General features: G+C 44.6%; 1 protein-coding gene across 2 annotated transcripts in view; it reads right to left on the bottom strand.

The window, feature by feature from the left end:
* LOC126285459 (UDP-glycosyltransferase UGT5-like) overlaps positions 1–24766 on the bottom strand; it is a 52791-nt gene extending 28025 nt beyond the window's left edge. Inside the window, exons 1-2 of one of the 2 annotated variants that reach the window (XM_049984867.1) lie at positions 24483–24766; positions 10891–11143 (exon numbers count right to left, since the gene is read on the bottom strand). In XM_049984867.1, the coding sequence (XP_049840824.1) occupies positions 10891–11143; positions 24483–24488 (259 nt within the window). In that variant the 5' untranslated portion in view covers positions 24489–24766. The remainder of the gene's footprint in view (positions 1–10890; positions 11144–24482) is intronic. The other variant, XM_049984868.1, reaches the window with a different exon arrangement.
* Between the last annotated feature and the right edge of the window lie 1382 nt (positions 24767–26148).

Consider the following 26148-nt stretch of genomic DNA (forward strand, 5'->3'; position numbering starts at 1 on the left):
GGTAAGTAGACAGAACAGTCATTTGATATTGTGCTTCTTCAGAATCCTGCTGATTTTGCTTGAAAGAGATACCACACCAGTCAGGTATGCCACAGTCTTTGCCTCATCTTGCTCTCCTTCTACATCATGTGGCAGGGTGGCCTGCTGAAGGGCCTTCTCAATCTGTTTGACTGTGTATCTATTCTTGCAGAACACTGATAGTAGATGCTGTATTTCTATTGCTAAGCTATCTGGTTCAGGGAAGAAGTGTGCTTTGACTGATTTCCTCAAGTGAATGGGATGTATCCTTAGTGATTGTAAAGAAGACATCCGACCAGTTTCAGCTCTGTGGCGACTTTGAGATCACTATTAATGCACTGACAGTCATAGATGCTTGCGCCCTGCCTCACCCTAAGGAACTACCCACAAAGTTGGCTGGGAGACAACTCTTTTTGAAAATCAACTTGGACAAAGCCTGCCTTAAGATTCTCTTGGATGACACATCAAAACAGTTGCTTATGGTTAATATGCCTTTTGGCCTCTATCAGCATCAATGGCTAATGACTGGGGTCATTAGTACACTTGCCATCTTTCAATGTTTCTTAGGCCAGCTTACGTCCATCTTTGCAGCTATCTTGATGATATCATTGTGGCAGGTGCCACATGGAGGATCACCTATGAAACCTCCATTCTCAGTTCTACAGGTCGCATGCCTCAAATTTAATATTGCTAACTAAGTCTCACTTTTTCCATCCTCCCATTGTATATTTGTATCATGAAATTTCCTAGAAGGGCATGCACCCAATGGAGAGCATCAGGAATTCCTCAACAAGGTGGCATACAATTGCAAGTTTATACCCACGGTGGCCACCATCGCCCACACCTTGCATCTGTTGCTTCACAAAAGTGCTGCTTTTGGTTGACCTGCAGCCTGTCAGTGTGCTCTTGTGCCTTAAGGACAATCTACACTCTGCACCATGTCTTGCAGCACTTCAACCTGGCAAGCATTTGGTCCTGGCTACATATGTGTCCTTGTGCGGGATGGTTGCAGTTCTGGCACATCGCCATTCAGTTGGTTCCAAACAGCCTATTGCCTTTGCATCAAAACATTCTCTACTCAGCTCAGCAATATTATTCTCTGGTGGAAAACAAAGATTTTGCTATTGCCTATGCCTTAAAAACTCAATTTGCTCTTGTACGGAGCAAAATTTCTTTTCATTATTGACCAAACCACTTGGTTTCCCTTTTTAGCCTGTCAGTGGCCTTATCAGACAAACCTGCTCGAAATAATCAGCTCTTTTTTGTCCTGGTACAGTTATGAGATACACTTTCATTCCACCTCACAACATCCCGGCTTCCCAAGGGTACTGACTATTATTCAACCAGGAGGAACTACTTTGTTTTGAGCTGGATACTGAGATGAGGCATTTGGTGGATGGCTTCCTCATCACCAGTTCCTGTATTGCCCTTACTGTGGCAGCAGGTCCTGTTCCCTGACAGTTCATACACATGATCCTACTTGGGTGGCCTGACCATCTGCCAGGCTGGGCAACAAACCCGATTCAGAATATTTTTTGCGTTGCACCACTGCCTCTCCCTCATCAATGAAATTATTTCCCTGTCAAAGGAACGGCTTACTCCCCACGTCATGGTTCCAGTGGCTTTGCGGTGGGAGGTCCTCTGCTTATTACATCAGGATCAGTGGGGGGATCTCTCATTTAAAACTACTGGCACACCACCAATATGTCATGGCCTGCCACAAGTGTTCAGGTCAGGACATCTCCTTGTATTGTAGTTTTGCCATGGCTGGCCCCTAATTGACTTTGGGAAAGAGTCCATATTGATTTTACTGGTTTCTGGTTAATGACAATTTATGCTTTTTGTCGTTTGTTCATGTCATTTGTTGTCCATTCTATGACAGCACACATGATGGTCAGTGCCCTGTTGAAGATATTCTCCATAGCAGGCTTGTCTTGCACCCTGCTTTCAGACAGTGTTCTTCAGTTTGCAGCACAATCTTTTAATGACATTTTACACAAAATGGCATTCGCCACATCACGCCACCTTCCTTCCATCCACAGTCAAATGGTGAACCAGAGCACCTCATCTGAATGTTTGTGATGTAGAAGCACAGGTATGTAGAAGTCTTCCTAACTGAGAAGGCTTTCATATTCTTTGAATATCTTACAGAATATTGCCAGTGGGGACCGCGAGGCCCACCAAGCTCCTGCAAGGCCATGAACAGTGCAGGTAGCATAACATCTTGCCACCAGGCAGGTGTCCACTAGAAGCACCAGTTCTGACAATGTTGACACCTGCCACACCAATCTGGATCACATTCGGACAGTGCCCTCACTGTATTATGGCCGCCATCCACTACCAGCGCAGCCATCACGAGTTCGTGGTTTGCACCGAAGTTCGACTTGTGGCACACCACCAGAAACAGTTGGAGCCCAAAATGGAGACAGGGACCCCTCCTTGCACCATAGGCACGGCACCTAATTCTTCACAGGCCCTAGTTGCTCTGGGGTCGAGCGGGCCCGGTCGTGCCCGCCTACCCTGGTGGTTGGGGCTTTGTCAGCACCGATGGTGGGCTCACTTCCTGTGGCTCCTTCCAGCACGTCCCACTGCACAACGCAGGCACCACTGTCAGTGGGGACAGAAGCTCGGTCTCCATCTCCAGAGCCTCTCCTCTCCAGTCTGCCGTCATCACTGCCCGTGTCGGCGACCCTTGCCGTGGACTCTGCCCCTGCTGCCAGTCCTGTGCACCAGTTGCCTCTCGGTCTGCTGATGATGCCACAGACATCTCTCCAGTCAGAGCATTGTAGATGGCATAGCCTGTTCCTTCCTCCTGCAAGGAGGAGGGGTGTGGTAACCTGCTGTTTACTACTCCCACTGCCCACAGCAGACATAACTCAGGCCACTACTCAAAGCGTAATGCTCACCAACATTCAGACGGTGTACCCAGAGTGAGCAGAGGTGGCTGCCAGTAGCAGCCTCGTCAACGACCACGGTCACCAGATCTGCCACGTATGCTTAGCACTACTCCAGTGACCCCTGATGTGGAGTGTGTCTTTATAAGAATACGCACGAGCCTCTGGTCCCTTAGGTGTCAAATGTGTTTGAGCCTTGTAAACTACTTTCATTGTGAACCTGTGGACTGTTCGATCAACAAGAATCACATTATTTTCACAGTATTCTTGTTGATGTCACCCTGTTACCCAGTAAACTGTAACTTCTTTACAGCAGTGTTTTGCTGTGTGTTCCTAGTTAGAACAATCTGTGTGAACTTTTTTTGGTTGTTACTAAGATAAACTACATTTATCGATCTACAGTTGGTGGATGTGTTTCGAGAAAGAGGGCACACAAAATTCTTATGTTGACAACTGTGTTCAAGTGTCTGCTTCTACAAACTGTGATCTATGAGATGTACAGATTCGTGATAAGTGTTGGCACTGAAACTGTCACTGACTGGATGGTCTGGTCTTGTTACCCTAATGTATGAACAGAAGTGTTAGTGATCTCCTCATCATCCAGCAGATGACCAGCTGAAACTAAAACACTGTGATGTTGCATCCTTTACTGTGTAACAAAGGTCAATATCCAAAAAGAGTTCAATTTTGAGACAATGAACGTACATGCTGAGGGTCAAACCAAGTTAGTACCTTTCCAACTTGAATGTAACAGCTCATTAATTCTGTACCCTTTCTATGAAAGTATTTGGTTTACCTAACTGTTATCGTTGATGCAGTTTTTGCTGCAAAGACTGGTTTGATGCAGCTGTCTATGCTAGTATATCCTAAGCAGACCTCTTCATCTCTTCATAACTTCTGTAACCTATGTCTACTTGAATCTGCTCATTGTGTTGTATTCATCTCTTGGTGTCCTGCTACAACTTTTACCCTCCCCCCACTTCCTTCCACTGTCAAAATGATGACTGCTTGATGACACAGGATGTGTTCTGTCAACCAATCCCTTATTTCAGTCAGCATATGAAATGGGAGTCCAAATGCTATCCACAGGATGCAGAGTGGAAACGTGAGTGGCAAGCTACAAGAACCCGAAATCACGAACTTGTAGACAATCCAACAGTTCCAGTTCCAGGCTTCCACCAACCAAGGTTGGTGTGGGTGCAGCTAAACAGATGTTGGACTGAAGAGGGTAGGTACAACAACAACATGCACAAGCCGAAGAGGGTATGTACAAATACAATATGCACAAGTGGGGCTTTTCAAGTGACAGTGTGTTACTGTGGTGACACCCAAACAATGAGCCACACTGTGAATGAATGTCCAATCAGATGCTTCCCTGGTGGCATTGAGAAGCTCCATCAAGCATCCTACGAGGCACTCTGCTGGATCAAGTCCATCAACATCCGAGTGTAGCCTGAGCCGTTTTAAAACTTGTGTACTGTATATAATTTCACACGTTCATTTTTATATATATATATTTCTTTGTTTTGCTAAATGTGTATTGCTGTAATTGATGCACATGATAATAATAATAAACCACACTGTCCTAACGGATACAATCTTTGTACTTTCCACATTGATTTCTGCAGTTATTTCATGCAGTGGTGCTTGTCTGTTAGCACTGACAACTCTGTGCAAATCCGCTGCTTTTGGTCGTTAAGTGAAGGCTGTTGTCCATAGTGAGAGATAATGCCTAAAGTATGGTGTACTTGGCAGACTCTTAACGCTTTGGATTGTGGGATACTGAATTCCATAACAATTTGCAAAATGGAATACCCTATGTGCCTAGTTCCAACTACCATTTTGCATTCAAAGTCTGTTGATCTGATTGGACATTCATTCACAGTGTGGCTCATTGTTTGGGTGTCACCACAGTAACACACTGTCACTTGAAAAGCCCCACTTGTGCATATTGTATTTGTTCATACCCCCTTCGGTTTGTGAATGTTGTTATTGCACCTACCCTCTTCAGTCCGACATCTGTTTAACTGCATCCACACCAACCTTGGTTGGCGGAAGACTGGAACTGGAACTGTTGGATTGTCTACAAGTTCATGGTTTCGGGTTCTTGTAGCTTGCCACTCACGTTTCCATTCTGCATCCTGTGGATAGCATTTGGACTCCCATTTCATATGCTGGTCTTTTTTGACCATGAATGGTTGGAAAACTGTGGCCTGGTAAGATGAGTCCTGATTTCAGATGGTAAGAGCTGATGGTAGGGTTGAGTGTGGTGCAGACCTCACAAAGTCACGTACCCGAGTTGTCAAAAAGACACTGTGCAAGCTGGTGGTGGTTCCATAATGGTGTGGGTTTTGTTTATATGGAATGGACTGGGCCCTCTAAACTAATTGCCCAAAATGGTTATGTTCAGGTACTTGGAGACCATTTGCAGCCATTCATGGACTTCTGTTGATTCCCATCTTGCAGCCATAATCACGTTGGAAACCTTTCCACACGAATCACCTGAGCATAAATGACAGATACACCAATGCATGACTGTTTTGGACCATGTGTATGCCATACTATCACTCTCTTCGTATGTGCATATCACTACCCCATGACTTTTGTCACCTCATTGTGCTCTGACTGCATTCCATTACCCTTCTTATAGTCTCTTTCAAGACACTATAAATTCAACTTCTTTTTCGAAATCGTAACTGTCTCTGACAGAATTACAGCTGCCATCAGCAAACAGCAAAGTTTTTATTTCTTCTTCCTGAACTTTAATCTATTTCCAGAGTTTTCCTTCATCACTTGCTGAGTGTACATTGAATAAATTCAGTAATACACAACAACTCTGTCTCACTCTCTTCTGTGGTTCCTTTTCATGTCCTCTTACAATTGCAGCCTGGTTTCTGTGTAAGTTTCAAAATTTCAAAGAGTGTAGTCCAGTCCACATTGTCAAAAGCTTCCACTAAATCCATAAATGCTATAAATATGGATTTGGTGTATGCCATGAAGTTGATCACAGAAATCCTTGTAGTTTTCTTCGCCATGCAGATGCATACAGTTCCTAGAGAGGCCGGAGGAAAAAAAAAAGACATGAAACCTCCATTAGGAGATTATCTTGCATGTTTTGTTTTCTGCATTTGGAGGGAAACAACACTGCAAAATTGCATGCTGAGATGCAATGCAGTGGTCAGCTGGTACTGATGCTTCCAGTGTGGTCAAACAAGCCTGATTGATGAAGAATGAAGTGGCACACATTCAATCTGCGAGTAACTGAGAATCACGGGCTGTGATCCTCGAAGACCGCTTGGTCATAATCTACGCGACTGTGGAAAACGTGAAAATCTGCCATGAGTCAGCTTTCATGTTGCACGACCTCTGAACATGACGTAGATCACTGTCCACTGAGTTCTGCAAATTCTCACACCCATTTAAAAAGTCCACTGAATTGAGGCAGGAGTGGATTTCCTTAGCTACCTAATCACCATGGGTGAGTGTCAAGTGTATCAATTTAACCTCAAGGCAAAGGAGCAAAGCAAGCAGCGTAAAGGTGGGGGTTCGGCATCACCTGATAAGGTTAAGACCCAGCCATCATTGGGAAGCGTGTCACTGGATGTCTTTTGGGACTGGCTTGGTGCATTGTTGACAGATTACTCTGATACAAGCACACGGTCACAAGAGCATACTATTTAAATCTCCTGATGAGGTTACAAGAGACTTTCAAGGCAAGGCATTGTGTAAAGACGTCGAAGAGGCGCATTTTTCCTCCACAATAAAGCCCCAGCACGTCCTGTACGGGACAGAGCCACACGTGCTGTTTCTTTGGGCTGTCAATTTTTGTTTTTAGATTAGATTCCTGTCATGGCATCCAATGACCTATTCCTCTTCCCGCAGATGGAGAAACCATTGCATAGCAGCCGTTTCCAGAATGATGGAGAGGTGAGTTTCGAGCTGGAACGTTTCGTGAACAATCAAAATGCAGACTTCTACAACAGACATATATGCGAAATCATCCATCGCTCGGAAATATCACATTGAGAAGTGAATGTGTAGAGCAGCACCTCACAGTTTCAGAGTCACAGCTCCTTTTTTTTGGGGGGGGGGGGGGGGTGGGTGCTCGTTATAGTTCAAATGGCTCTGAGCACTATGGAACTTAACTTCTGAGGTCATCAGTCCCCTAGAACTTAGAACTACTTAAACCTAAGGACATAACACACATCCATGCCCGAGGCAGGATTCGAACCTGCGACAGTAGCGGTCGCTCGTTTCCAGACTGTAGCACCTAGAACCGCTTGGCCACCCCGCCCGGCTGCTCGCAATGACCTTAAGGAAATATAGTTCTTGTGATAAACAACTAGTTCTTTATTCTCACGACAGGGGACGACAGGTTTATTCAATATTTTTAGATTTTCAGAGGGCTTTTGACACCATAGCTCACAAGCACCTTCTAATCAAATTGCATGTCTATTTATTTATTTTTATTTATTTATTTTATTCTCCATCTTTAGGCATTAAAAATGCAACTGATGTCGTCATTTGTGTACATATACAGTTTACATAACTAACTGAAATGGTGTAATATATTGTAGATCATTATTGTCTAATAAGATACAAGAATTTGTCCTTGATGCTGAAGGTATTTGCATTATATTTACATGTATAAGTTTAATCTAAGTGAAACTATATTAGTACCGGTACTTAAGATCATCTTTAGTGCACATTATAAACTCTTCTATTGTATAAAAAGCTTTTTCCCTAAGCCATTTCTTTGTGACACTTTTAAACTCATTCAGTGATACATTATGTGCCTCTATTGGCAACATGTTAAATAGTTTTACTCCCATGTAACTGTGACTATCTTGAGTTTTCTTTAGTCTAGTAACTGGGATATCTATTTGCTGTTTTATACGTGTGTGAAATATGGTCTATCATCTCAGTTGTGTGACTGGATTCGTGATTTGGTGTCAAGGTCACAGATCATAGTAACTGATGGAAAGTCATCGAGTAAACTGGAAGTAACATCTGACGATCCCAAAGGAAGTGTTACAAGCCCTCTGTTGTTCATGATCTACATAATCGATTTAGGGGACAGTCTGAGTAGCCCTCTTAGATTGTTTGCAGATGACGCTGTCCTTATCCGTCATGTAAAGTCATCAGGTGATCAAAACGTATTGTAAAATGATTTATACAAGATATCTGCATAGTGCAAAAAGTGGCAACTGACTCAAAATCATGAAAAGTGTGGAGTCATCTACTGAGCACTAAAAAGGATCAGCTAAATTTCAGTTACATGATATAGCACACACAAATAAAGGCTGTAAACTAAACACTTAGGGTTTATGAATAACTTAAACTGAAAGGATCACATAGATAATATTGTGGGGAAAGCAAACCAAAGACAGCGATTTATTGACAGAAGACTGACAAAGTGCAACAGGTTTAGTAGTGCCACTGTTTATACTATGCTTGTCCGCCCTCTTCGGCAGAATTGCCGTGCGGTGTGGGATCCGCATCAGATAGAACTGACGGAGGACGCAAAAAACGACAGCTCGTGTTGTATTATTGCGAAATAGGGGAGAGAGTACTACCGATGTCGTTGTTGTGGTCTTCAGTCCAGATACTGGTTTGATGCAGCTCCCCACGCTTCTCTACCGTGTGCAAGCTTCTTCATCTCCAAGTAACTACTGCAACCTACATACTTCTGCATCTCCTTAATGTATTTACCTCCTGGTCTCCCTCTATGGTTATTACCCTCCACACTGCCCTCCAATACTAAACTGGTGATCCCTTGATGTGTCAGAACAAGTCCTACCAACCGATCCCTTCTTCTAGTCAAGTTGTGCCACAAATTCCTCTGCTCCCCAGTTATATTTAGTACCTCCTCATTCGTTATGTGATCTACCCATCTAATCTTCAGCATTCTTCTTTATCACCACAATTCAAAAGCTCCCATTCTCTTCTTGTCTATGGTCCAAGTTTCACCTCCATAATGGCTACACTCCATACAAATACCTTTAGAAACGGCTTTCTGACACTTATATCTATACTCTATGTTAACAAATTTCTCTTCTTCAGACACGCTTTCCTTGCTATTGCCAGTCTACATTTTATATCCTCTCTACTTCGACAATCATCAGTTGTTTTGCTCCCCAAATAGAAAAACTAATCTACTACTTTAGGTGTCTCATTTCGTAGTCTAATTCCCTCAGCATCACCTGATTAATTCGACTACATTCCGTTATCCTTGTTTTTCTTTTGTTGATATTCATCTTATAAGCGCCTTTCCAGACACTGTCCATTCCACTCTTCTGCTCTTTCAGGTCCTTTGCTGTCTCTGACAGAATTAAAATGTCATCGACAAACCTCAAACTTTTTATTTCTTCTCCATGGATTTTAATTCCTACTCCAAATTTTTCTTGTGTTTCCCTTACTGCTTCCTCATTGTAATGGTTCTTTATTTACGTGACCATTACGGCACTCCAACCCCAGTTCTCGATACCAGTAATATCGTAGTACATTCCTGCGAAGTAACAGACATAATTTTGTGACAATATTCGCGTTTGGTTTTATTAATATATAGGTACTGCAATGCATCGATATATTACAGTGATATGGTTCTTGTGTGTATACATTTCTGTGAGACTGTAATAATCTTTGACTTACTTGTAACCGTTTCGGCGCGAATGCGCACAGAGCAGGCTTTGTTTCGCTTTGCAGAAGTTAAGTTGTTTTTTCGCTTTGTAAAAGAACAGTCAAGTCTTGTGTTTGGTTAAAGTGGAAATTAAATATATGAATATTGATACAAACCTGTTTTCTCGATGATGTGACAATTAAGAAGAAGTATATGTGAATTTACAAGAAGTTTAATAAAAATGTGGATCGTGAACACCGAGTCAAAAATTATTTCTACCATACCATTGTTCTGATCTGGGATTGTTTGATCATTAAGAATTTCCTGAAAAACGCATTTGTTAAGTCTTCAAACATTGCTAAAATACGGATCTGGACCTTCTAGCAGTCAAAGTGGAAACACGGTAGAATCGACAAGATGAGCCATAACAACTTCGACGAAATTCACGTGGGAATCCATTCAAGATAAGTCCAAAATTAATGACTTTTTTACAGTGACTTCATTATTTCTATTCTGACGATACCATCCACAGTCAATAACTTTGTTGTTGCCTGATAAAGCGAACATATGCTACTTGAGCAACATTATTAATCTGATTACTAACCTGCTTTGCAAGTGGTGGTATTGTTAGATCATATAGAGACTGAATAACATCAGGGATAGGCTACAACACTCTGTCACTCTCTTCCCAGCCATTGCTTCCTTTTCATGCCCCTCGACTCTTATAGCTGTCATTTGGTTTCTGTACAAATTGTAAATAGGCTTTCGCCCCATATATTCGACCCCTGCCTTTTTCAGAATTTGAAATAGTATTCCAGTTAATATTGTCAAAACCCTTCACTGAGTCTACACATGCTATAAACGTATGTTTGCCTTTTCTTAGTCTATCTTCTAAGGTAAGTTGTACGGTCAGTCTTGCATCATGTGTTCCAACATTTCTACAGAATCCAAACTGATATTCCCCGAGGTCGGCTTCTGACAGTTTTTCCATTCGTCTGTGCCACCGATATGGTACACGAATTGGGATGGCAGTCATTAAAACAAAGTCGTTTATCGCTGCGACAGGACCTTTTCATGAAATTTCCCTCACGAACTTTCTCCTCGGACTGTGAAAATATTTTGCTGGAGCCCACTTGTATAGGGAGAGATGATAATCATAATAAAATAAGAGAAATCAGAGCTCTTACGGGAAGATTTAAACGTTCTTTTTTCCTGTGCACTGTTCGAGAGCGGCACAGTGGAGAAGTAGCTTAAAGGTGGTTCGACAAACCCTCTGTTACGCGCTTGATTGTGAATTGTAGAGTAATGACGCCGACGCAGATGTGAGAGCGCCCCCGCACGTGGCTGCCACTCCGTTACCTCGACCGCCGCCTCCTCCTCCTCCTCCACCTCCTAGGCTGGCCTTGGTCTGGACGTGGTTCCAGGGGTCGCCCTCCTGCTGGAAGGGCGTCACCACGGTGAGCCGGTGGCCCCTCCTGGAGAGCTCCACCAGCAGTCCGCGGAACACCTGCCAGTGACTCATGCCGCCCAGAGGGAAGATGGCCAGGATGCTGGCGCAGCCGGAGGGCTGCACCCACAGGCACAGCACAGCCGCCAGCGTCACCAGCGCCGTCTGCAAGGGGACGGGGCAAATGACTCACTAGCTGCTACTCGTACCCGCGTGCATCGTCAAAATACAGCCTCAAATCTTTGTGTAAGAGTCATACAGAAAGATTTGACACCTGCTGATTCCCTAGAGCGGTGGTACTTGGTCAAAGTGGGGTCAAAATAATGATAAATTAAGCGAGAAGCTCAGTTCACCAAGATTTGCTCTTAGAGGTATCATTAGTCAAGGATGTCCGATTATTTAGCATACCTACACTTCCCACTGTCTCACTGAATTTCCTTCTGCAGCTAAACTAAATAATTACCCAGCAGATGTTTCATTCGTGTTAGAATATTTAGTACAAAGCAACAACGAAAAGAACATACACACATGTCTGGGTATAATGCACGGAAGATTACACGATTAGGAATACAAAGAATGAGTTCATAGTTCACCGAGTCGTTCCCTGCGCAAAAGCACGAGTTACGGACACATCCTTTCACTCCAGCGACAGCATCGTCACTAAAAAGTCCTTACAACTACCGTTCCCCGTGCCAAACCTCACTGTAACGTCAGTATCACGGAGGGATAGCCTGCAAATAACGAAGAGCTACTAAGTGAGATGTACTATACACATACATCACAAAAAGTTTGCATCTCCTCGATTCCCAGAGATCCTGCAGATAGACATTGGCTATGAATATCCAGAACTCCTGAAGACAGACGATGACTGTGGATATTGTATCACGCACACAGTCCCTTTGACTCTTGAGAGATGTCACTAAACCCGCCCAAAGATGTAAACAACAATGGATAAGCAGGGTCTATTAGACGCAGGGGGTCCGACAGCCGATCAGTTCCATTCATTCCACCAGGAAGGAGGTACACGGCTCGTGTTGTCTGTAGCTCAACCATGCGTACACGGTCAATACCGCGGTTCGATCGCGTCCGCGTTGTTACTTTGTGCCAGGAAGGGCTCTCAACAAGGGAAGTGTCCAGGCGCATCGGAGTGAACCAAAGCGGTGTTGTTCGGACACAGAGGAGATACAGAGCGACAGGAACTGTCGATGACATGCATCGCTCAGGCCACCCAAGGGCTACTACTGCAATGGATGACCGCTACCTGCGGATTATGGCTCGGAGGAACCCTGACAGCAACGCCACCGTCTTGAATAATGCTTTTCGTGCAGCCACAGGACGTCGTGTTACGACTCAAACTGTGCGCAATAGGCGGCATGATGCGCAACTTCACACCCCTGACGACCATGGCGTTCTTTCTAACCACGACACCATGCAGTGCAGTGCAGATGGGCCCAACAACATGCCGAACCGACCGCTCAGGATTGGCATCACGTTCTCTTCACCGATGAGTGTTCGTATGCCTTCAACCAGACAACCGTCGGAGACGTGTTTGGAGGCAACCCGGTCAGCTGAACATACTGCCCAGCGAGTACAGAAAAATGGAGGTTGCTGCTGGTTCTGGCTCTGAGCACTATGGTACTTGGCTTCTGAGGCATCAGTCCACTAGAACGTAGAACTACTTAAACCTAACTAACCTAAGGACATCACACACATCCATGCCCGAGGCAGGACTCGAACCTGCGACAGTAGCGGTCGCACGGTTCCCGACTGAAGCGCATAGAACCGCTCGGCCACACAAGCCGGCAGGTTCCTGCTGTTTTGGGGTGGCATTATGTGTGGCCGAAGTACGCCGCTGATGGTCATAGAAGGCACCGTAACGGCTGTACGATACGTGAAGGCCATCCTCCGACTGATAGTGCAACCATATCGGCAGCATATTGGCGAGGCATTCGTTTCATGGACGACAACTCGCGCCCCCATCGTGCACATCTTGTGAATGACTTCCTTCAGGATAACGACGTCGCTGGACTAGAGTCGCCAGCATGTTCTCCAGATACCTGGGATAGATTGAAAAGAGCTGTTTATGGACGACGTGACTCACCAACCACTCTGTGGGATCTACACCGAATCGCCGTTGAGGAGTGGGACAATCTGGACCAACAGTGCCGTTGAGGAGTGGGACAATCTGGACCAACAGTGCCGTGATGAACTTGCGGATAGTATGCCTCGACGAATGCAGGCATGCATCAATGCAAGAGGACGTGCTACTGGGTATTAGAGGTACCAGTGTGTAAAAGTCTGGACCACCAGCTCTGAAGGTCGCGCTGTGTGATGGTACAACATGCAATGTGTGGTTTTCATAAGCAATAGAAAGGGTGGAAATGATGTTGATGTTGATCTCTATTCCAATTTTCTCTACCGGCTCTGGAACTCTCGGAACCAAGGTGATGCAAAACTTTTTTTGATGTGTGTATAACTATATACTTCTACACAGACAATATTCATAGTAACATCAGACTTTTTGCAAATGATGCAGTTATCTACACTGACAAGCCAAAGAAACTGGTACACTTGCTCAGTATCATGTAGAGCCCCCTCCGGCGCCCAGAAGTGCCGCAACCGACTTGGCGTGGACTCGTATAATGTCTGCTGTAGTGCTGGAGGGGACTGACACCACGAATCCTGCAGGGCTGTCCATAAATACGTAAGAGTACGAGTGGATGGAGATCTCTTCTGTACAGCACGTAGCAAGGCATCCAAGATATGCTCAATAATGTTCATGTCTGGGGTGTTTTGTGGCCATCGTAAGTGTTTAAACTCAGAAGAGTGTTCCTGGATCAATTCTGGTCGTGTGGGGTGTCGCATTGTCCTGCTGGAATTGCTCAAGTCCGTCGGAATGCACAATGGACGCAAATGGATGCAGGTGATCAGACAGGATGCTTACGTACGTGTCACTTGTCAGATTCGTATCTAGACGTATCAGAGGTCCCATATCACTCCAACTGCACACGCCCCAATCATTACAAAGCCTTCACCAGCTCGAACAGTCTCATGCTAACATGCAAGTTCCATGGATTGGTGACGTTGTCTCAATCACCACAGTTTCAAACGAGACTCGTCCGTCCAGGCAACATGTTCCCAGTCATCAACAGTCCAATCTCTGTGTTTGTGGGCCCACGCGAGGCCTAAAGCTTTGTGTCGTGCACTCATCAAGGGTTGACGAGTGGGTTTTCGGCTCCGGAAGCCCATATCAATGATGTTTCGTTGGATGGTTCCTACGCTGACAGTTGTTGATTGACCCAGCAATCTGCGAAAGGGTTACACTTCCGTCACGTTGGACAATTCTCATAGGTCGTCATTGGTCCCCTTCTTGCAGGATCATTTTCCGGCAGCAGTGATGTCGGAGATGTGATGCTTTATCGGATACCTGAGATTCACGGTACACGCGTGAAATGGTCGTACGGGAAAATCCCTACTACATCGCTTCATACTGTGTCCCATCGCTCGTGCGCTGGCAATAGCACCACGTTCAAACTCTTTTATATCTTGATAACCTGGCACTGTAGCAGCAGTAAGCGATCTAACAATTGCGCCAGACACTTGTTGTCTTATATAGGCGTTGCCGACCGCAGCGCCGTATTCTGCCTGTTTACATATTTCTGAATTTTAATTACGCATGCCTAAACTATGTCTCTAACCTATACCAGTTTCTTTGACACTTTAGTGTATATACATATATATGTAATACATGAAGGGAAAGCGTAATTACCACAGCTCTTGAAAAGTTCTTGAACGATTTACTTTCAATTTTTACATGATACTCTAATGAACTTTGAAACGGACATAGCCTATATATTATGGTAATATTACATATATAAATGTATATGTAATACATAAATGGGAACCGTTGTTCCGAGAAATCTCGCAAATATGTTGACGGAGTTTCTTATTTTTACTCGATACTCTAAGGAACATTGAGGGAAATGGGCATAGAGAGGTGGGTGGAGGGAATGGACAGAGAGAGGGCAGAGAAAGTTATGCACAGAGGGGGAGGAGGGGATGTACAGAGAGAGAGCGGGAGGATGAGAAGATGGGCAGAGAAAGGGGGGACGGAGGAATTTGGGATGGACATTCAATTCCTATGCATATTTGGCAAATGCAAGGTTCGCTAGTTTCGATAACCCAAACTGACTATAGCGTGCTTCACACAAGAAGCGCATAGAGGCGTTGCGATAGCGAGGCGTGGAGGGGATGAGGTTTGCGTTTGCGTGGCGGCAGAGTGCGGGCAAACGAAGTCCGTGTTGCCGAACTGTGTTGCTGCGGACAAGAGTGACGTTCATTTGCCTTCGGTGCATTGTATTACATGTTCAGATCTATGAGGGAATAATACATTTTAAAACCGATTTCGATCATTCGTTTACATGAGACAAATCTTACTTTTGACTCTTGAGGTTGTGTCCACTGCAATTGTCTGTGTCATGTCGGAAGGCTAGAACAGCTGATAGAGCTTTGTGAAGATGTTAGAGCATTTTTTCTCAAAACGACGATTTTCTAACGACATGATTATCGAAAATAGTTGCAATAATTTTTCCATTTATTGCCATTTGGACTGTGTTATAAGTAAAAATGTAATACATAACAAAATAAACTTCAAACTCAAACAGAAATTATTATATTCGTTAGACAACTGCTTCTACTCCATATAATTTTTTAACTGTGTATAATGCGCGTATGTGGGTGTGTTCCACTGCTGTTCAGTGTACACCACTATGCGTGCAAAAGAATTACTGGTAGCTAACACTAGTGCATAAGACTACCGCAAAAACTTGCAGTACGTTATCATATTCTTCGGTACCAACAGTCATTATGAGTTTAAAGTAACTCAGACATTACGGTGGAAGAACGCATTTATGATCCATTGAACAAGCTAACGAGTAACCATCTTCTGTGACTAACTCGAGGGAATGCTGCCCCATAACGTTCAAAAACTACCATAATTTCGACAGGTAACCCTCCCTTTCATTTTAAGGCATTTTCCAATTCGTGCCATGAACATGACAGCTCTTAACAACTGAAATCGGGACTCATCTGAACATGCCACAGTTTTCGAGTCATCTACGGTCCGACTGATATGGTTATAACCCCAGGAGAGGCCGCCAAATCTCAACGCTCTGTCCCTGTAGATATGTTCGTCGTACGTCCCACATTGTTTTCTGTAGCTATTTTACGCAGTGTTGCTTGTCTGTCAGCACTGACAACTCTACGCAAACGCCGCTGCTCTCGGTCGTTACGTGAAGGCCGTCAGCCACTGCGTAGCCACGGTGACAGGTAACGCGTGAAATTTGGCATTCTCGGCACACTCTTGACACTGGGAAAACCTGAATATTGAATTCCCTAACGATTTTTGAAATGGAATATCCCATGCGTCTAGCTCCAACTACCATGCCGCGTACGAAGCCTGTCAATTCCCGTCGTACGTCCCTTATCACATTAGAAAACTTTTCACATTAATCAACTGAGCAAAAATGACAGCTCATCCAATGCACTGCCCTTTTATACCTTGTGTACGCGTTAATACCGTCATTTGTTTACGTGCATGTCGCTGTCCCATTGCATTTGTCACCTCACTGTAGGCTAACCTTATCGTAACCGCGTATGACAGGTAACATACTGAATGAGTAACTATCTGATTGCAGGGTGCCGGTGTTGTGGTTGTACTGACGAGAAACCTGTGTTACGAATCACTGACGCCTCGATGTCCTCCAGATAACTGCTTTGTAGAATTACAACTTTACAGGTTTTGGTCCCACTGTGCAGCAGTATCTCTGCATGCAGCTGCGAGACGCATCGCCGGGGCCGCTAGCAAGTCGCCAGTCACTGCTAACTTTTTTGTCAGCACCAACGGTGAGTCATCAAGTTTGTCTTACTGCGCGACCACACCAAACTCACCGCCCAGCGCACAAACGGGAGGCTTATAACGGCGCAGACTGCAGGAGAGTGTTCGGAGACGTGCAGTACTATTCCAGTAGAATGGAACGCGGAATTCTGAGAATCGCAAGTGATACTGAAATCTGGTTTCGCAGGACAGAGCGGATCGCGGTGTGGAAATGGGTCAAGATCAGTTACGGTTAGTTACACAAGAACACACAACTTCATTCCTCGAAAACCAAACCTTTAAAGACAAGCATTTACACAGTACAACAGAAAACCGTCTTAAGAAAACTTGAAATATCTTGACGGCTGAAGGCCCAACCAGTTCTTCAAAATAATTAAAAACAAACCTTAACATAAGCATTTACAAAGTACGGCTGAAGGCCATTTTAACAATTCAAGATAATGAAAGACAAGCCTTACCGACAGGAATTTAAACATTACGGCTGAAAGCCACAGATTTTAAAACAAACACGGATGAAGGCCGAAATACAAAGCAAACAAGAAATACTTAACAGAGAACAGACAAAATTAATACACGGCTAAAGGCCTGGCATAGTACTTGCTGCCGGCCGGTGTGGTCGAGCGGTTCTAGGCGCTTCAGTCTGGAACCACGCGACCACTACGGTCACAGGTTCGAATCCTGCCTCGGGCATGGGTGTGTGTGAAGTCCTTAGGTTAGTTAGGTTTAAGTAGTTCTAAGCTCTAGGGGACTGATGACCTCAGACGTTAAGTCCCACAGTGCTCAGAGCCACTTGAACCATTTTTAGTACTTGCTACAAAAGAAAATCACAATCACAAAGAACAGGACAGTGGTGGTCAGAAGTGTTCCAAGGGTCGGCCTGGGGAGGGAACTCTAACCACGGTGTAGGTGACCGAGCGAGGTGGCGCAGTGGTTAGCACACTGGACTCGCATTCGGGAGTCACCACGGACAACTCAGTGGCCGACGGCCTTCATTTAACGACAGAGAGCAACGGCGTTTGCGTGGAGTTGTCAGTGCTAACAGACAAGCAACACACCGTGAAATTTGGGGTTAATGGGCTGTGGCAGCAGACGACCGACGCGAGTACCATTGCTACAGCACCACATCGCCTGCAGCGCATCCCCTGGCCTTGTGACCGTATCAGTTCGACCCTAAATGACTGGAAAACTGTGGCCCGGTCAGATGAGTTCGGATTTCAGTTGGTAAGAGCTGACGCTAGGGTTCGAGTGTGTGCAGAGCCCACAAAGCCATGGATCCTAGTTGTGAACAAGACCCTGATCAAGCTGGTGGTGGCACCATAATGGTGTGGGCTCTGTGTTTACGTGGAATGGACTTGGTCCTCTGGTCCAACTTAACCGATCATTGACTGGAAATGGTTATGCTCAGCTACTCGGAGAAAATTTACAGTCATTCGTAGACTTCATATTCCCAAACATCATTGCAGTTTTCATGGATGACGATAGCCAATGGCACCGCGCCACAATTATTCGCGATCGGTTTGAAGAATGTTCTGGAAAATTCGAGCGAATGATTTGGACACTCAGACTGGCCAGGTCAGTTCGTGCACAGCATCGGCACCAGCAACTCTTTCGCAATTATGGAAGGCTACAGAGACATCATGGCTCATTATTTCTGCAGGACACTTGGAAGAGCTTGCGGAGACCATTCTACATCCAGTTGCTTCACTATGTCGAGGGAGAGGAGCTCCGATCGATGACAGGACGCACCCTATGACTCTAGTCAACTTAGTTTACAAATATAGCCGAAGTCATATCCGCATAGGTGATTGACAAAAAGATACACACAACAAGACAACGCTCAACTGCCCCTCTTCATCGTTACTGCAGTTGGTACGAAGTAAAAAACAGTTAACGTCTCAGCAGCAATCCTGAGTCTAAAACGGTTATTGATTCAGCTACAACGATATCGGACCGAAATGAAACTTACCTACGATGGGAAGTGATTACAGAGATGATGCAGTCATACTATTGATCTCACGAGAATACATCCAGTCGACAGAACACCAATGCGGTTAATGCAAATAAAGCCTTAGGTTTGAGGAAAGTTGCAACAAGAACGCCTTTTGGGAAGTGTCTTTTTAGGGCAATAAAAACAGGCAACTGGTTGCTACACGACACCCCTAGTGGAGACAAAATGCAGCTCAGTTTGCAGCATAAGAATCAGGAATGGCTCCTTTCAGCGCCGAACAAGTAATCTGCACATTTTCTTCTACTAATTAGCACATACGGAAACACACACAGAAACAGGACTCAAACTAGCAGAGACACCAGCAAACTACAATCCGGGAAAATGAAATTATCGAGAAGTGAGATCCGTAAAAAGCAGCATATGGAATGATAAGGAACGTGGCCCAGTGAAGGCGCAATAGTCACTCACTGAGATCCTGTAGTCGTGTTGAGTTGGTTCGGTCATTTCACACCAATAAAATTTGAAAGAAAAGCTAAGTAAGTCAGTCAACCATAATGCAGATTTCTGGACTTCCCAAGACGGACTCGAGAGAACTTCCCAATCGTCAACAGAAACTGTGCTGTAAATCATATGATTTGGATTTCACACTGACATATTTTTTTCAAAACGTTTGGCAAGAGAAGTTAACAAGGAAATAGATTCAAGTAGTCCAGCAACAGTAAGAAAGAAACGTCGTAACGGAAGAAGAAACAACAGAGAGAGTTTTGGAATAAAAGTATTACAGATGGAAGCATTTCAACGTACGGAGGACAGAAATAAATATATCGAGGAAATCAAAAAGGAAACACAGTAAAATGATAAAGTAGTAAGATGCGGAAAGGAAGAGAAAACAACGTGAAATCAAGACCTAACATTGGCACATGGTCCACAGCGAGAGAGGAAGAAGCAACGATCAACATACGGTTCGCGAAAGAACAGAAGAGTGTCCATTACAATGGAAAAATTATTGCGTCCACCGAGGTCGAAACTGAGTGTGACCGTGAAGTTATCCGTATGCGAGTAACAAGCCTCCGTCAGCTCGAGTTAACCATCGGATATTTTTACTGGCCACCCGACTCCGCCATAGCACTTGTAGGATCAGTCCGAGAAAGTCTACGCTCGCTTCGGTGGAAGCGCTTTGATCGTACAGTATCAGTTGGGAGTCGACCGACTACAGACTGGAAAGTCTACTGATTCATTACAAGTGCCACGGACAGGCTTGTGGAGTAAATTTGAACAAATATTCCAAACTTTTCTGGAACATTTACGTTGACAACCACAAGCGACAGACAAGTTTTAGACCTTTTACCTATAAACTGGCCTGGCCTTATCGACAGCGTCAATGTGCAGAAAGGGATTACTGATCATGATGTGATCTTAACAACGACGATTACTAAAATCAATAAATTCAAGAAGGCTAGGAGACTATTTTTGTTGGAAAGAGCAGATAAGCAGTTTTTAACATCCCACTTAGAAAATAAATTGATATCTGCAGCTACATCTACACGAGTACCCTGCAATTCATAATTAAGTGCCTGGCAGAGGGTATGTTCCATTATGATGGTCGTGGAGGAATTATTGGCAAAGTTTAAATAGATTGTAAACCGCTACCTGGAGAAGAAAGTGACGAGTGAATAGATTCATGATAAAAATACCCACCGTGGTTAATAACAAAATTCAGAAAACGCCTAGAGAACACTCTCAGTTCAAAAAATGTAGACAGGCAAAAGATACTAGAAATTCGTACGTCTATAAAATGATCGATGAGCGAGACGTTCAACAACTTCCACCGTCATACTGAACATCTGACTCTCGTGTTTAAGGAATCGTTCACGCTGGAGGATCGTCAGCATACCGCCATTTGACCAATAGTACAGACTCCCTCGTGGAGGACGTAGTAACAGGCGTCCCTGCCGTAGAGAAACAAGTGAAAGAGTTGAAAAGAAACAAGTCCACGGGTCCGGATGCAATGTCACTTAGTATCACTGAGAGTACTCTTCGGTTGGCCCCTTTCTTAACTTGCATTTACTGCGAATCTCTTGCCCTGTGGAAAGTCGCAAGCGATTGGAAAAAAATCGCAGGTGACTCCTGTGTATAGTATGGGTGAAAGAACTTTTCTTCCTCACTGCAGGGAAAATGACAGATATATGGGCGATTTGTATGCGTTCCAATGGACTTGATTGCATCAGAACGATTAAGGACTTTTCAGAAGAGTAAGTAGTTAATAAGAGAGGATTTTTTGAAGCTTTTAATCACCATTTCCCAAGTGAACAGCAGATTAAACATAAAATGAACTGTGGATTTAAACCGCGCGGGGTAACCGCGTGGTCTGAGGCGCCTTGTCACGGCCCGTGTGCTCGGGCATAGGGTAAGCGAGTTTAATTTAGATAACGTAGTGTGTAGGCTTAGGGACTGATGATCTCAGCAGTTTGGTCCCATTTGCACGGATTCATCAATAAGCAAAACTGCCGCATTTGGAGGACTGAGAATCCGCATTTAACGCTCGAGAAGTCTCTTCACTCTCAACGGATGACTGTGTAGTGTGTATTGTCCAATCACGGAGTGCTCGGTGCGATATTCCTTGGAGACTACAGAACGGTCCGTGAAGGCTCTGAAAGATGATATCATCCTTGAAAGATGATTTCATCCCCATTATCCAAAGTGACCCTCATTTTGACAAGATGTCGTTTGTGCAAGACGCAGCTCGACCCCATCGAAGCAGGGGAGTGTTTGATGTCCTGGAGGAACACTTTGGGGACAGCATTCTGGCTCTGGGGTACCAGAGGCCACTGGAATGGCCCACGATTGGCCTTATCTCAACACATGCGACTTCTTTTTGTGGGGCTATATTGAAGACAAGGCGTACAGCAATAACCCCAAAACCATCGCTCAGCTGAAAACAGCCGTTCAGGAGGTCATCTACAGCATCGATGTTCCGACACTCAAGTAGGTCATGCAGAATTTCGCAATCCGTCTGCGGCCACATCATCGCCAATGGTGGCACGCGTATCGAACATGTCACAATCTATATCCGAATATCTGTAATGACGTTTACACGCTGAATAGTGTGTGTGTGCACACCGCAACCTGTAACTAATATCTCTTTTTTCATATAACTAAGTGCAGCGGGCTTGCCGCAGTGGATACACCGGTTCCAGTGAGATCACCGAAGTTAAGCGCTGTCGGGCGAGGTCGGCACTTGGATGGGTGACCATCCAGGCCGCCATGCGCTGTTGCCATTTTTCGGGGTGCACTCAGCGTCGTGATACCAATTGAGGAGCTACTCGGCCGAACATTAGCGGCTTCGGTCATCATACCATCATAACGACTGGGAGAGCGGTGTTCTGACCACACACCCCTCCTATCCGCATCCTTCACTGAGGATGACACGGCGGTCGGATGGTCCCGATGGGCCACTTGTGGCCTGAAGATGGAGTGTTTTTATTGTTGTTGATACAATTAAGTAATTGTCACCATGTATATATGCGAAACAAGATTCTGAGCTTACGTCTCAACAAACGACAAATATTTCAACAGACTTTTAGCGAACGCGCCATGAGAAGTCAACTTTCATCCATACAGTGAAGTGTCTCGTATCTGCGAAAATGTGAACCAGTAGCACTCACCTCACTGAAATTGAAATTTATGTTTAAAAGTCTTTGATCTTTTTATTTTAAATTTAAGTTAGTTTGAAAACTATTGCCTTAATTATACGTTTTTAAGTAAATAACTATTGTTTGAAATCACTGTCCTTTTTATGCAACTAATTCTTTTACTGAATGCTGCAGCAAAAACATACAATGGAAACAAACCAGGAGTCCATGACGAAAATGCGCATTAAAAAAGGTCCCACTTGTCGGAAAGAATAACAAACGCATGTCTAGGGAAAAGGTGAAATGATCGTACTTGGTCTAGAGAAGAGGTGAAATGATCGTATGGAGTCCTGGAAGGAAGAGAAATGAAATGACAGCAGGTAATAAGTGAAGATCTTAATTGTCATTTAGCTGACGCCCACTATTCGACAATAACCCGCTCCAGACTTTCCCATGTATTGTGGCGTCCAACTATTCACGTACTGCATGTTTCGTAATGTCAGCAAAATACTGTTCATAAGGTGTTCGTCATCAGTAACGTGGCGACCTTCCCTTGTCTCGCGGAATGCACGAGAGAACGAATTCAGTCCGTCCATCATAAACCCGCCCGGCTACATGTGCTGTCCCACCTAAAACAGTTTCATTTTTATTGCAGGCTTCCACTGTAATCTGTACACGAATGCAGTTTATTTGTTCTTCTCTATACTGCCTGTGATTACCAACATGAATCTCTCTGTTTTCATGCGGCTGTCGTGTAGAAACCTCAATGAATCATCGTCAAAAGACAAAACTGGTATTACAGACCCACTGTACCCTCTGCCTTTGCCACATGTCGCGAGTTTGGTTTTGAGAACACTGTTTTGTTTACGGAAAGCAGTGCGCACCATATTTAGTCTTCCATTTACTTCATTTCCTAAGCGTCTGATTGTTGTCTTCAACCACCCTAAACACATAAAGTAGTCAACTGCTTCTATGATTTCACTGCTAATTTGCTGCATTTTCTTTTCAATGTCTTAACAGAATATTGTTATAGCCAATTTACTATTTGTTTTTCAGACGCATTTTCAAATTTCCGCTGTTACTCGTCCGTTGCTCCATTCGTTGGAGGAGGAACACAAGTTTCTTTTCTCAGGTGAACGCCAAGCACACAATTTTCCAACATGAGAATGTACCTTAAACATGTAGGGAGAAATAAATGGTTCAAGTGGCTCTAAGCACTGTGGGACTTAACATATGAGGTCATCAGCCCCTAGACTTAGAACTACGTAAACCTAACTAACCTAAGGACATCACACACATCCATGCCCGAGGCAGGATTCGAACCTGCGACCGTAGCTGTCGAGCGGTTCCAGACTGAACCTCCATGTAGGGAGAGATTCAGAGGGATCCTCCACCAGGTTACCTCACCTGTAACGCATCAGATCATAAAGAGTCACCTCTAACTGCCTGTTATACTACGAAATTATCTTCTGGGAGAATGCGGGAATGGATAATATGCAAGACTGAGTTTACTTCTGTCGTAGAAGACACAAATACAATTAAAGTTTTCCATCCTTCTCTTAGACTTGGACTACATTTCTGTTTTCCGATGTAAACATTTTCAACAAACTGCTTGCAACTTCAAGTAGAGAACACACTTAACTCGAATAGGCACATTATGAATCTAAAAAAGCAACCTAGTCATAAAACATCGAAAATGAAATTGCTAGCTTCAGTACACATCAGGCCTGTATTTGTTTCTCGATACAAGCGTTCCCTCAATGTGCCCAATGTAAACACAGAACATGTAAGAGTTGTTCTTCTATCACACTGGAATATTATCGTTTGAAAAGGACATGCTGTATTTGAATCCAGACGATGAAGTTCTATGATGTGGAAGAGAACGATAACCCAATATTTGGAAAGCTGTGGTAAAATAATGAAACGCATGTGGGAAGCAGTTCCTCCACGGAATAGAAACTTTATAGTGCGTATATTCCGTCCGCAAGAAGCTGCAAGTAGAGCGCAGGAAATGAGACGCTTTCTTACCTTCATTTGTCAGGTCTTGCCGACTGAATCCAAGCGCAGCTAACACGCCGTCAGCAACTGAACGCGTGTACTTTGGTATTGCACGGCGCTGCTTCAGTCGCCCAGTGTATCAGTTACAGATATCTGTGTGTGCCGGTATGCCTCAGGGTCGCATGCGCATGAGCAGGAAGTGTTGGGACGGAAAGTACCTGACCAATCGTGTCGCTAGCGCGGGAGATCGGCCAATTAGCGCTCACTTCACACCTACAGCCAGTGTCTCTTCTGCCCAGCTCATTCTGCCGACTGACGTTCAGACCGCTGTCACTGTACACGTGCAAAGAGTACAACTTGCTGGTGATGCACGCACCGTTTCTAAGAATAGCTGCCATCTCCCGTCTTCAGCCATTTCGTGGAATGTGCGCGCTCCGCTGTTCCGTGAACACTTGTTACGTCTGCGCTCACTTTGTGTGGTGGGAAGCAGCGCACTGAGTACGTGTATGGTCAGTCAATAACAGCCTGTTTGCCGACCACCTTCCGTGAGCACTGTGTGTGTGTGTGTGTGTGTGTGTCACATCGTGGCCTAATCGTACTACAGGCGCCAGCGGCTATCATACTAAGTGCTTTTACCACTCCCGCCCCCACAATAGGCGATACTGGTCTTGGAAATGGGAAAACTTAACGAGCGCACTTTTCCCCAGGAGACCAGTCTTCAGTTCCCGGTCGTTCGTATTCGAGCCATTCCTAGCAAATAACTAAATGACTTCTAAGCAGGCCGATTCAGTAAGTGTAAGTAGGCTGTTTAGGCTTTTATGTTGGTAACGCCACGTAGCGCTCTGTATGAAAGTCACTGACTGTGCTGTATGCAGTCTGTGGCTGGTTGGCATTGTTGGAATATTCGCTATTGTAGTGTTGGGCATTTGGATGTCAACAGCGCGTAGCGTTGGGCGGTTGGAGCTGAACTGCCAGCAGTGGTGGATGTGGGGAGAGAGATGGCAAAGTTTTGAGAGCGGACGATCTGGACGTGTGTCCGTCAGAAAAAGGAAATTTGTAAGACTGGATGTCATGAACTTGATATATAATGACTTTTGAACACTATTAAGGTAAATACATTGCTTGTTCTCCATCAAAATGTTTCATTTGCTAACTATGCCTATCAGTAGTTAGTGCCTTCAGTAGTTAGAATCTTTTATTTAACTGGCAGCATTGGCGCTCGCTGTATTGCAGTAGTTTGAGTAACGAAGATTTTTGTGAGGTAAGTGATTTGTGAAAGGTACAGGTTATTGTTAGTCAGTGCCATTCTTTTGTAGGGATTATTGAAAGTCAGATTGCTTTGCGCAAATTGCGCTAAAAAAAAATGTCGTGTGTCAGTTTAGTGTTGATCAGAATAAGTAAAGAGAGAAATGCCTGAGTACCAGAATCAGATTTTCACTCTGCAGCGGAGTGTGCGCTGATATGAAACTTCCTGGCAGATTAAAACTGTGTGCCCGACCGAGACTCGAATTCGGGACCTTTGCCTTTCGCGGGCAAGTGCTCTACCATCTGAGCTACCGAAGCACGGCTCACGCCCGGTTTGGAAGATAGCAGACTAGATATGGGCAGAAGAAAAGCTGTGAGGACCGGGCGTGAGTCGTGCTTTGGTAGCTCAGTTGGTAGAGCACTTGCCCGCGAAAGGCAAAGGTCCCGAGTT

The sequence above is a fragment of the Schistocerca gregaria genome, chromosome 8 (assembly GCF_023897955.1).
Source record: "Schistocerca gregaria isolate iqSchGreg1 chromosome 8, iqSchGreg1.2, whole genome shotgun sequence".
Taxonomy (NCBI): Eukaryota; Metazoa; Arthropoda; class Insecta; order Orthoptera; family Acrididae; genus Schistocerca; species Schistocerca gregaria.